The 14,324-nt window shown below is 26.7% G+C and overlaps 1 protein-coding gene across 1 annotated transcript; it reads left to right on the plus strand.

The window, feature by feature from the left end:
• Positions 1-11,576: 11,576 nt before the first annotated feature.
• Positions 11,577-13,480, plus strand: LOC127266214 (putative GATA transcription factor 22). Its single transcript, XM_051296372.1, has 3 exons — positions 11,577-11,925; positions 12,032-12,415; positions 12,922-13,480. The coding sequence occupies exons 1-3, from the start codon at positions 11,752-11,754 to the stop codon at positions 13,270-13,272; spliced, it is 909 nt and encodes a 302-aa protein (XP_051152329.1). The 5' UTR covers positions 11,577-11,751; the 3' UTR covers positions 13,273-13,480.
• Positions 13,481-14,324: the final 844 nt, after the last annotated feature.

Raw genomic sequence — 14,324 nt, forward strand, 5'->3', positions numbered from 1 at the left:
CATTAAAAGTATATAATTATTTTCCTAAAAAAAGTAACATAAAAATGTGAAATGTACAGAAACAACAATATGGACACCGTATTATGTAGATAAAGTAAATAGGTATTTATAGAGTTAGATACCCTAAACTCCAAAATAAATAAACCCAAATTAAAATAATTGCAACAATAAAAATATATATCCAAAATGTGGAAAAAACGTCCATTTGAATACAATTTTGAGTATAAACACAAAAAACGACAAAAAAAAAAAAAAAAGAAGGTATGTTTGTAATGTTTGAATAATTAATGTCTATGGGATATAGCAATTATACTTAATTCTTTTCAAGTTAGAATTATTTGCATCATTAACACATGAATTGGGATGAGCACGAGATTTAAGAAATATTGATATTATATTGGTTGTGAGTAAAATGTATGAATAAAAAACTTTTTTGCGCTTGTTAGTGTATTAGTGTAAAAAGTAGTGATAATTGTGTAATAAAAATGAAAAAATAGAGGTAGTTTTATGGTGATATGATTATTTATGAAAATAAGACTATTGTTTTAAAATGGACAAAAATGATAAAAAAGACTATTATATTGGGACAGAAGAGTATTTCTTTTTGTCCCATAATAACTGACGTGTTTAATTAATGCCTAGTAGTAAAGTAGTACAGTTATAATATTATTTTATTATTTGTTATATAAGTAGCCGTTGTTTGTACTCTTAAAATAAGAATTCAAATGATTAAAGCGATTGTAGTTGGAAACAAAATAATGATATTGCATTTATATAATAATTTAATACTTTATTCGTCTCATTTCAAAGTATCATTTTCATCATTTTCGGCCGTCTCATTTGAAAATATCTCTTTCCTTTTTTAAGAAAAAATAGTCATACATTAATACCAAAAAAACCTTTAATTTTTTTTTTAAATTATAAATATATCATTACATATACACTCACTTTTTACGTAAAGTCAAAGGGTAAACATTTTAAATTTTCTTACACACTTCCACTAACTAATAAAATACTATTATTTATTAATTTACTACAAAATTCCAAAGGGCTCATTTCAAAAAGGACGGAGAAAATATAATATTTTGTAAAAAAAAAAAATTGTTCTCTTTATCTATTAAAAAAGTATACGTATTTTTATCTTAATGTCCAATTAAAAAGTAATCATTTTTTTATCTTAATTATAGACCTCACTTTTTATATGTATATATAAATTTTCCTACTTACTATCATATTACTTTTTGGTGGTAATGACAAAATTACACTATTTTTTTAATTATATAGTACAATGAAAATACTATTATTTTTAAAATATCAGACTAAAACTAAATATATACTTTTAAAATGGATGAAGTGAGTATTTTTTAGAGCATGGTGATTGTATAGCAACAAAAAAATATGAGTAAATTATATAATATCCTCTATATTTTTGTAAAATTGCACATATATCTCATATTTTAATTATCACGTTGAAATTTCCTTGTGGTAAATTTAAGTACGCACACCAAATCATATTCGTACAAATATGATATTTGGTTATAATTAAATACCTAATCATACAAGGTTTATATAAATAAAAGATAAAAAATATCTCAATAACAATATTTAAATAAAATAAATAAATAAATAATTTAAGAACCATCTATTTAATTATTTTTTATAGACATTCTGTTACTCAAATTTTACAATATATATATATATATATATATAATAATAAAGGATTGTCAATCATTTATTATTGTTTTCTATTCAAATAGCTAGGGCTATTTAAAATATTTGTCCTATTTGTATGAATTTTGTATAATTAAGTGTGTATTTACATTCGAACATCAGCTTTGGACGGACATAATATTTTGTGTACATATTAATTTAATACAATAAAATTTCACATAATAAATAAAATACAAAATATTTTGTAAATTTATACTAAGACACAATAGAATATTATGAAATTTAACCAAAAACGACAAAAGAACGTAGCTCTTATTAACTTCTTTTTTAGGATCCAAAATAAACTTTAGTTAATGAATCATAATTTTGGATTAAGTTGGCAAATATTGTTTTTAGGTTGATGGTAGGGATTTCAACTCGTATTTTTTTAGTCGTGTTTGTCTCGGGTTGAGCTATGGGTGTAACAAATAATTTTATCAACCCAAATCCGACACAAATCCAAACTTTGACCCGAAACTCAGATCCAAACATGACACAACTTTTTTCGAGTCCAGTTCAAGTTAACCTTATTTAGTTTCAAGTCACTTGATAATCCGAACGAACCTGACACAAAATAGACTCGAAAATCTGAAATTTTTTAAATTTATCTAAAGAACTCCAATAAAATATGTATTATTTATTTAAAGTTTTGATTTTTAGAAATAATAATTACAAAATAACCATGTCAAAAATATCTTATTTTTTCTACAAATACTTATATTTAATCATCATATCGTTACTTTTATACCAAAAAATAAGGGCAAACTTATTTTGACACAACTTTTAACTATTTACTACAATTTTAAAATACTATTATTTTTTAAGTTCTACGTCAAATGTAAATATATACTTTCAAAGCGGACAAATGAAATATAATTTAAATTTTTTATATTATTTTATTTTAAATATAATGTAAACATTATAAATTAAAATAAATAATAAATATAATTTCATATCAACCCAAAACATGACCTGCTCTGACATGATTTTTTTCGTTTCAGATTCGGATCACCTGATATTTTACAACTCTAAAACACCAAAACTCAAACTGAAAATTATTTTGTACTTCCTCTATCATTTATATTTATGCTAATTTTTTTTTATTGTAATAAAAAACTATTTCAATTTATTTTTTTAGTAAAAAATAACATCGTTTTTCTACCTATGTTTTACTATAAAATAAAAAGACTTCTATTTTTACCTGATTTTCATAAAATCTTTGTACGGTCAAATACACATAAGTTTTGATAATAGATAGTAAAATAGTTAATAAGGAGGGGTAATATAGAAATTTACTAACCTTAATTAATTGATTTTTTTCCAGATTTATAGGGCTATATTTATACAGCAAGTTTAAAATTTTGGTATTATTTATTTTTTTAAAAATATCTCATCAACTACTTCCCCCTCTCAAAATTATAATTTGGGTTGTGTTCAAAAGGTTAAAAAGTACGAGTAAAAGATTTTTTTGTCCTTGTGAGTGTATTAATGTAAAAAGTAGTGACAATTGTGTAATAATAATGAAAAAGTAAGGATAATTTTATAGTAATATAATTATTTATGAAAATAAGACTATTGTTTTAGAATAGATAAAAATGGTAAACAAAATTGTATTGAGACGGAAAGAGTATATTTTTATTTTATAAAATATTAAGATTTAGTTGTTTTGTATTTTGATTTGAAGAAATATTTTTGATATAAAGTATATGAATTACATAAATAATATAAAAATAATAAATATATGTAATATATTAATTTTTGAAAAATATATATATTTATTTTCTTACAAAACAAAAAAACTCTCGTATAACACAAGCTTTTAATATTTCTAAATTTTTAAAATTGCAGAACTTCCAAAAATCCTTGTATGCTTTATTGAAAATGGTTTCAAACGATATATTCGGGTGTGTTTGTTTGGGGAATTGGATTTTAAATACACTATTCATCCAATTTTTTTTCTAAAAAATATCAAATCAAACATCTATTTTTTATTTTTTATATTATATTAAAAATTAATTTTATATTCAAAATATCACATCAACACTTATTTATATCACATCATACAACTATTTAAATTCAAAATTGTTACTATTTAAATCTCAACTGAAAATCCAAATCTCCAAACAAACACAAATAGTTATCATCAATACAATACAATACTTCAAATCTCATTAAATCCAACAAATCATTTAACAATCACAAAGTCATTTGAGATAATGCCTTTGATACATAGAAATCTTAGATTGAATTTATTGAAATAATGTAGTGTCGTATTCCGGCCGTCCCTTAACAATATATTCATTTTTTTATTTTGGTCCGTCCTATAACAAAGTATCTATTTCTTTTTTTTAGTAATTGTACTATCTACCTAACATTACAAATACTCTTCTAATTTATAATATATTACACAAATGTCATTACCTTTATATCATACAATACTAATAGGATTAATTTAGTCTTTTTATCTTTATTTCTACTTTATCCCAATATAATATTAATATTTCTAAAACTTCGTACAAAAAGCAAATGAATATATAAATATGAAACGAATGGAGTATTTAATACTTCTTCCGTCCAATTTATAAATATACATTTAGTTTTTATATAAAATTTAATAAATATTATATTTTAATGATAATTAATGATAGTTTTATTTGTTGAGTGTATATTATATTTACATAAATATTATATTTTAATGATAATTTTATATATGGTGAGTATATTTATTTACATAAATACCCTTGTAATAATCTACACATTACATGAGTAAAATACTCTCTATATACAAACTATCACTAACTTATCATTAAAATATATATTTTTTTTTAATTTTTACAAACTATCACCAACCTATCATTTAAATATAATTTTTTTTTATGGCATGTGAACCGCCGTTACTCTTTAAGTATATTTTGTGTAAATTCTGGGCTGAACTAATAGTCTCCAAACTACGCCCAATAAGACATATCACACTAGACAAATCATGTATGACAGACAAAATCTGAAAGTAAATATATGTAGGATGCAGAATGACTGTTTCACCTAAAAGCTCGAACCATTTTTTTTTTTGTGGCATGTGAACCGCCGTTACTCTTTAAGTATATTTTGTGTAAACTCTGGGCTGAACTAATAGTCTCCAAACTAGGTCCAATAAGACATATCACACTAGGCAAATCATGTGTGACAGACAAAACCTGAAAGTAAATATATGTAGGATGCAGAATGACCGTTTCACCTAAAAGCTCGAACCATTAGGGAGACAACATCCATTAATTATTTATTCGCAAACGGGAGTCCAAACATGCCACCTCAGGTGCAAGGGGAGTATGCGAAACTTGCATATGCATATGCATATGCTGCAAATGGTGACGGTGAGATTCGAACTCGAGACCTACCAGACTCTGATAATATAATATTCTTTTAATTTTTTTTATAACGTGGGAACACATGGCTGCTACCCGAAAGTGTGCTGCTTTATACTTATTGAAAAAAAAAAAAAATTGTTTGAACAACAAAATATATATTTATCTCCGATAATATATATAGCTTAATATTTGTATTTTAAAAGCAATTTTTTAGCTCTCATAAATCAAATTAGTATTCTCTCTGTCCCACATACACTACAAGAAAAAATTATTTTTCTAACAAAACTTTTTGTCTCTAAATCTACTTTTTTCTGTTACTAATGACATTAGAAACGGAATTAGTAATGGAATTACGTTAGCTACGTGAACTTTAGGGACGAAATTCCGTTACAAATATATTATTTTTTTGTAGTGATAATTTGTCCCTATTTTTTATTTTCGTCTGACCCACATAACTTGTCCTTTCTTTTTTTGGAAATATGATTATCCACTTTAATCGCATTTTAAGTTTTAAATTTTATAATTTTTAAATCTTAATTAAACTATTTACTTATCTTAATCTTAATCTTAATCCATAATTATTTTTACTAAATAACAATTATTTCTACTAATACACTTATTAATTACCTACTAATTATATTTTACCTAAATTCTCGTATTTATAATAACACACCCAAAATATACGGGACGGAGGGAGTATATGATACTACCTTTGTCTTAGATGATTTGGATGCGTTACATACGAGAATTTAATTAAAATATAATTAATAAGTAACTAAAAAGTGTATTATTAAAAATAATTATTATATAAAAAAATAATTAGAAATTAAAATTAAAATAATTAAGTAATTTAATTAAGATTAAGAAAATTATAAATTATTAAAGTTAATATGTGATTAAAATTTATAATTATAATTTTTTTTAAAAAAAATAAATGACAAATTATATGAGGCGGACGAAAATAAAAAGAATCGTTAGAAATATGAAAGGGTAGTATAGGAATATATGTGTATGGTTGTACGGTGTCAATAGAGAATTATATAATATGAATTTATTAACCTTAATTAATGGTCTTTTTATTATTAAAGGGAATGAAAAAGAAGATAAAAACAACAACAGCAAGAGATTTTGGTTTTGTTTTTTTTCTTTTTTTTTTTATGTGAAATATAACAAATTTTGTAGGTAATATAAAAATAATAAATATATATAATATATTATTATTATTATTATTTTTTGCAAAAAATATATTGATTATTTTTTCAAAAAAAGAACACATTAAAACTTCTCAAATAATACAAACCTAATTATAATGACATTTTCTTCAGATTTAGAAAATCGTTCAAAATACTATTCAACATTAGTTGATGAATATATGAAGTCGTAGATTTGATCTAACAGCATCTTCGAATTGTAATTGATTATTTATAATTTTACGTAGTCTTTTGTTTGATTTATTACAAATACAATTGTAAATAGCCATTGTTATGGTGTTTAAAATACGTCGTATATATATGTTTTTTTTTTTTTTTTTATAACGTAGGAATCCGCAGCCGCTACCCGAAAGTATACACTGGATAAACCTCCGGTCGAACCTAATACCCTGCATATCAGATCCGATGGAAAAGTTATACTAGGCGAACCATGTGTGGCACATGACCTGAGGCGTCGGGGATTTTATGTATATATATGTTGTATGTATTTTCAATTGATTTTATTGTATATCTTATAATATAATACATCAATTACACTATCCTCCCGTTATAAGATAATATCACAAAAAAAAATATAAAATAATAATAATAATCATCTAATTACAATTGGTGTGTTTGATTGGGGAATTGGATTTTAAACCCGCTATTCATCCCATTTTTTACCTAAAAAAAATTAAATCAAATACCTATTTTTTTTATATTATACTAAAAATTAATTTTATATTTAAAACATTATATCAACACCTATTTATATCACATCATACAACTATTCAAATTCAAAATTTTTACTATTCAAATCCCAACGCAAAATCCAAACCCCGAAGAAACATACAAACAAGCAATTTTTTATGCTCACCTCCCATTAAATTTTGTTCACGATGGACACCAATTGTGAAGAGAATTTATATGTACAATGCACCTCATCAAAATGATTTGTTCAACCAAATATTGGCTATATATATATATATATATATAAGAAAAAAAATCAATTTTGGTCTCGATATAATCAAAATTTATTAATTTTGGTTCCAATATATATATATATAAAAGACAAACTCATTAATTTTAATCTCATTATAAACAATTTCAATTAATTTTGGTCCCACCAGTAAAAAACTAAACCAACGGAAATTGCTGACGTGAATGTAACGAATGACAGCTGACCTGTAAAGTACACGGCCATGTACAATTATACACGACCATATTGTCACGCTGCCATGTATATCTCGGTGTACAATTATACACGGTCATGTTTAATTCTATACGGCCGTGTACTTTTCGGTTTTAGTCTAAAATTTTATTTTATTTTTTATATTTTCTTTTAAAAAATATTTTAAATTTAAAACAGTTGATATAGTTAAAATGGAAAAAATTAATAGTAATCATAATATAATTAAAATGTATCAATTTTAATTCAAATATAAAAATTTACAAAAATATGTTCTTTTGAAATATTTTGTTTAAAATTCTATTGTTCATAAAAAATTCTCTTATAAACATCAAATTACACAACTACTTTCTATTTTTTTATATTATATTAAATTTTATTTTATATTTCAATATAATTTCAAACAATTTCAACGTAGACATATATAATTGTATCGAAATATAAAATTAACTTTTAATACTATAATATCAAAAATAAAAAAATAACAGTGTAATTGATTTTTTTTAAGAAATTTTTTTGATAAATAGTACTCCCTCCGTCCCTGTCCAAATGAGCTCTTTGGGGTTTTGTAATATATTAAGGAATAATAGTATTTTATTAATAAGTGGAAGTGTGTATGAGGTTTTAACAGTTTTGCCCTTTGACTTTATATAAAAAGTAATTGTATGTGTTATGGTATATTTGTAATTTAAATAAAAGTTAAGGGTGTTTTGGTATTGAAATATGATTACTTTTACTAAAATAAGAAATAGATATTTTGGAGTAGGACGGACAAAAATTGTTAAAATGATACTTTAAGTTGAGACGGAGGGAGTAGATTTTCAAACAAAATATTCCAAAAGAACATATTCGGTTTTATATTTGAACTAAAATTGATATATTTTAATAATGTTAGAATTATTATTGATTTTTTTCATTTTAATTATACTAATTATTCTAAATTCATTTTTTTTTAAATATAACCATAATAAAATAAAATTTTAGACCAAATCAGAAAGGTACATAGCCGTGATTATACATGGTCGTGTAATATATAATTGTACACTGAAATATACATGACCGTATAACAATATGATCGTGTATAATTTTACATGGTCGTGTACTTTTCAGGTCAGCTGCCACGTCAACTCTGTTACATCCACGTCAGCCATTTCTGTTAGATTTTAACAATTGGACCAAAATTGATTGAAATTATTTATAATAAGACTAAAATTGATGAGTTTTTTTTATGTTGGTACCAAAATTGATAAAATTTGGTTATATTGAGACCAAAATTGATTTTTTTCCTATATTAAATTATTACTTTTTATTTATATTTAGGCACTTTGATTACGTAAACTACCATATAATATTTGAATTAGGCATGAATTAGCACTTGTTACAAGGGCGATCAGGATATTCATACATATTTCAGCATATTTATAATACATCATATATTATATTATAACTCAACATATTATTTTATAACACAGTATAAGCTAAAATATATATAAATATATATTGGTCATCCATGTAACATATATTGACCCTATCAAATCAATACGATGCTTATTTGGTCGGATCAGTACAGTACCTACGGCCATGTGAAATTCAAATTGAAACCCTAAAATAATTGAAAAAACACAAGTTATAGGACAAAAAATACAATCGTGTAAATTATACGACAAAGGTAATAATTTATATATACAGTGTATATGTAGAGAGAGAGAGGAAATTTTCCCACCAAATCACATAAACACAAGTTTAAAAGGCTGTCCCAGTTTGCAGTTCAGCAGTGGGGACTACTTTCACCATCAAATTGCCATCTCAAGATTTTCTTTTTAACAGTTAGATAAATAAATTAAACCATCGATAAAATTTAATTTGGATTCTCACTGTTGTCATGTAAAAAAAAAAAAAAAAAAAAAAAAAAAAAAAAAAACCCTTTTAGAACAGCACAATTGTACTAACAAAATTGATTAGATTATTATTACAATGAGGCAAAACCCCAGACTGGATTCAGATTATGGTTTGGACAAAACGAAAAAACACAGACAAAGAGTACATTTCATTTATTTTTTTTTACAAAATCGACGATTTGAACCATCTGATCAATACCAAACTAGTAATACATACTATTCGGTGAGAGCTCGATCGATCCCCCTCTTAGTCGAGGGGGTCCATTATAGTATAATGTGCATACTACAGGTGAAGGGATGTAATGGTGTGTGCATTTTAGGACCATTATTCGACGAAACAAATACGATGAAGACAGAGTGAATTAATTAAGAAAATTGGAGGGTGATGAACTGGTAAAGGAATGACAGGATGGGTGTGGGGAGAGGAGTCACTGTCTTTGCCTCACCAGAGGCAATAAATGCCCTTTTGGCAATACTAAGGTAATCATCACAAAATGTTCATCAACCCATCCCATATATATATTTGCTCAATCTTCATAACATAATTCATTGATCTTATTGTATGTTTGCACACATATACTAAGCATCTTTTTTTGTTAATGTGTTTAATAATGTGCTTAGTTAGTTGTGGAATTAGATGATTGATTTATTGATTATGAGAAAATTTTATGTCGATCGATTTGTGGATGGAGCAAATCAAGATTTTGTTTGGTTATCGGTTGAGATTGTGGTTGTGGTTGTGGTTGTGGTTGTGGTTGGAAGTTCGAATTTTGTTAGTGAATGCTTGGTTAATTGTTGAGTTTGGGTATACTATGTATTTCATTCAAAATAAATTGAAAATATATAGTGAAGGACTTTAAAATTTATATATTATCTTATATAATTCAATATGAATCGCGTTTTGTAAATGATGAAATATTTACATTTATCTTTTACTATGAGTTTACAAAATATATACCGTATTAAAACATTAGTTTGCGGTTATTTTTATGTATAAAGATTTCATTCATTTATATTTTAATTTGAGGTAATTGTATTGATTTAACAAATGTAAATTTTAAACTATAATATAATATGTAGTAAAATTACATTCAATAAAAATGAAATGTATGATTTGTATTTAAATGGCGAAAATGGCAAAATATATATCTTTTAGTAAACGGAAAGAGTATATATATATATACATATATAATCATTAGCATAAATTAATTTTATAATTTTAAAAAATATATATATAGATATATATAGAAAGCTTCAAAATGTATATAAATGATTTGTTTATTTAAGAAAAATAGAAATAAATTATTATAAGTTGGAGTGGAAATCACAATCCAACCAATAACTAAACACAATTTTAGAAAAGGGATTAGGGTTAGGGTTTTGTGAGCTGTATTAGTGAAATTAAAACTTGAGGTTCATTACTCATCCTAGTCGATCGGAGCAAATACATGTTTTAAATCAACATCTCATATAAATATATGTATGTATGTACGTATGTATGTATTGAGTGTAATGTGTATCTATAATAAAAGTACATGAATAAATCGATAATTTGAATATCAAGTAAGTTATTATTAATAGTATTAAAATGTACACTTATCATATATCCACAAAGACAATATATTCAATAGCCAAAAATAGCATTCATGCAAACAAGATTGCGGATCCATCCGGCCAAGTTAATATAGTGTTGATTTGATCGGATCAACAGCTAATAAATGGCCTACAAACAATAATTCAATCGCTTAAGTGTATGCTAACACTACTCAATAACAACTTATTTTTTATATATTATTTCGAAACCGAGACCTTACACCCATGTTTGGGATGCCAACCACTAGACCTACAAGATCTTGGCAGTAACAACTTATTTCTTGCCTAGTTAATTTTTCATATATAGGAATCCAACATGCATATAGAATATTGTCGGATCGATCCAAGTTGCTTGAAATATGATTGCCAATGGAAATGACAATGCGGCTAAGCTAGCAAGCAAGCAAGAGATTGTACTAGAAAGAAAGAGGGATGAAATGAAATGAAAGTTTGTTTAGAGTTAGAGATAGGGTTGTGTGAAATGGTCGTGTGGTAGCATTCAGCTCATCCTTCCCTTTTGGTTTGTCTTGTTTGGACATGCTTGTCTGGTTGTCATCAAGTCACGTGAATGCCTGACCTCCTTCGATCCTGTATCCCATTCCCCTTCACCCCTTTATAACCAACTTCCTGCTGCACCACTTCACAAATCCATTCTTGATTAACCCCTTTTCGACACACATCCATTTTTCATCCATCTCTCTCTTCGATCGCCTTAATCGACCAAGTTTTCTTTTCTTTTTTTCTTATGTATCTTGATCGAGCAAATTGAAGATATCTCCACATCGGGCTCCTCGAATTCTTCTCCAATGAATCTAAACTCTTTGCCACACGATTTTCTTGGCAATGATCAAGGTCATCATCAACATCTTTGCGATCCTTCGCAATCTTGTGTCCAATTTCGTATGTTCTTCAATTCAGCTCACGATCACTTGGGAAGCTACGAACATCGCGAGTCCCTCCTCCATCCCAACTACATATCGGTATATATATGAGTTTAGTGTTTCTTAATTATTTTATTTTCTATAAATTAGTACTTAACCTAGACAAAGATTCATCGATCATTTCTTTCTTTCTTAATTATCCTAGGATGAACACCATGGCTACAATCAAAGCGGATCAAGTGCCCGCGAAATCAAGAGTGACGCCGAGAGTGGCCTCAAACTAACTCTTTGGAAAAGCGAGGATTGCGTAGACAATGATCAAGGCATCCCGGACCGAAGAACAGAAGAAAACCCCAAGTGGATGTCTTCGAAGATGAGAGTGATGCAGAAGATGAAGAACACTCAGAACCACAGCCCTTCGAAGATTATTACCACCGGAGAAAGCATCGAGGATCACAAATTTCAGTCGTCGACGGATCATTCGAGCAGCAACAATTCATCTTCTTACAACCACAGCCCAATTAGGGTTTGTTCAGACTGCAACACAACCAAGACCCCTCTCTGGAGAAGTGGTCCTAATGGCCCTAAGGTTTGTCTTTCTCCATACTTTTATCTTCTTTTACTATTTACATTTGAGCCTTTTCGAAAACTTATTTATCATAAATATATAAAATACTATCTGTAAATTTTATTGTATAATTCAACTTGAACTCCGTGCCCCTATGCTATTTGGATTTTATGCACAAATATACAAAATTTTGAACTACATAATTTAAATGGAAAAGGATATTTAATACATTTAAATTAAAATACAAATTGAATATGTAACTTGTCCTAATTTCAAAAACCTTGGCTAGATCACACAAATCTTTAATTAGCTAACTTAATGTAAAATATTAGTGGCTCTATATTTATCATTTTTAAAATTTTTCTAGCTCTTTTTAACTATACTTAAAATATTTTTTTATATAAAATATTATATCCGACAACTATTTCACCTAAAAACAAAAACTATAGAAACCAAAACATCTAAGACAAAAAAGAACACATTAAGATCGATTTCAAAAAATATTAACAATCTTTCTTCATCTACAGTCTCTGTGCAATGCCTGTGGGATTAGGCAAAGGAAGGCCCGGCGAGCATTGGCGGCAGCAGCTGCAGCCGCCGCCGATCAACCACCAGCAATGAAGATCAAAGTGCAGCACAAGGAAAACATAGGGAAAATTAAAGGGCAAGTGAAGAAGCGTCGAAAGAATTCATCATCGGCTACCACCGGTAATCATCAAGAGCGATCAGCGGCGAACAGCGTGCAAAAGAAGCTCCGGTTCGAGGATTTCTTGATAAATCTGAGCAAGAAACTGTCGTTCCACCGGAAGTTTCCGGAAGACGAGAAGGATGCAGCAATCCTACTCATGGCTATATCTTCTGGCCTGGTTCATGGCTGATCAGTTCTTATCATTTTAGCTTTGGTTTAATCTCATTTTGTTTATGGGATAGTTAATTAATTGCAGGTTTTTGTGTGACAAGCTTCTTTGCTTTATTTATTTTTTTCTCCAATCTTTTTTATTGCATCGCCATGTATGTGAGCGATCAAGTGAGTGACTATTGTTGTTTGGTAATAATTAAGGATATGAAAGGATAGTTTTTGATGGATTTGATGAACTTGATTAATTTGAAGCTCATTTATTTAATATTTGAAATCAATTTATATCTTACATCCTTTAAAACTTCTACAAATGACCACAATAATTGAATTAAGTTTAGAAAAATATTCATGTGTACATGCACCTCTATATTTGTCACGGCCCGTTGATATTTTTAAGTGTGTTGATGAATATCTTGTTTGAATATTTGGTTACAATTTTTATATAGAAGCTAGATTTTTATGAACAATTGAAACTATTTAATATCCAAGATAGTTCTTATATAATATATATATATATAAAGAAAAAATGGCGTCGACTTTACTAAATATAAATACTTCTGCAAAAAATAATTGTAAAATATCAACAAGTCGGATCTATTTACAAAACGTTACATTCAATATGTATTTAAAACGGATTGCAAACCACAATAGCTAGCTTGGATGAACAGGTGTAGTCTAAAATCGAACTGATCGCTCACGCTAAGTATCCAATTCTAGCGGAGAAAAAAGACATTTTCAATCGCATACAATTCTTTAAGGAATCATTTTAGTATCATCATTTTTTGCAACATAATAGCTTAGAGAGTTTAATTTTAATTTCAAGTTATTGAAATCAAGTTCATGATTAATTTGCTAAATTTTAGTATTGATTGTTAATTTTTTATAATTAACAATATAGATGAAAATTAATTTAAGTTATGAAACTTTGCTAAATCATTTCATTAAAAAAAATATATATTGAGCAAATTTACTGTTACCAATTTTTTCATATTTTTCATAGTATGGTATATATATATATATATATATATATATAGAGAGAGAGAGAGAGAGAGAGAGAGAGAGAGAGAGAGA

The sequence above is a fragment of the Andrographis paniculata genome, unplaced genomic scaffold (assembly GCF_009805555.1).
Source record: "Andrographis paniculata isolate CXL003 unplaced genomic scaffold, ASM980555v1 Contig75END, whole genome shotgun sequence".
NCBI classification, from domain to species: Eukaryota; Viridiplantae; Streptophyta; class Magnoliopsida; order Lamiales; family Acanthaceae; genus Andrographis; species Andrographis paniculata.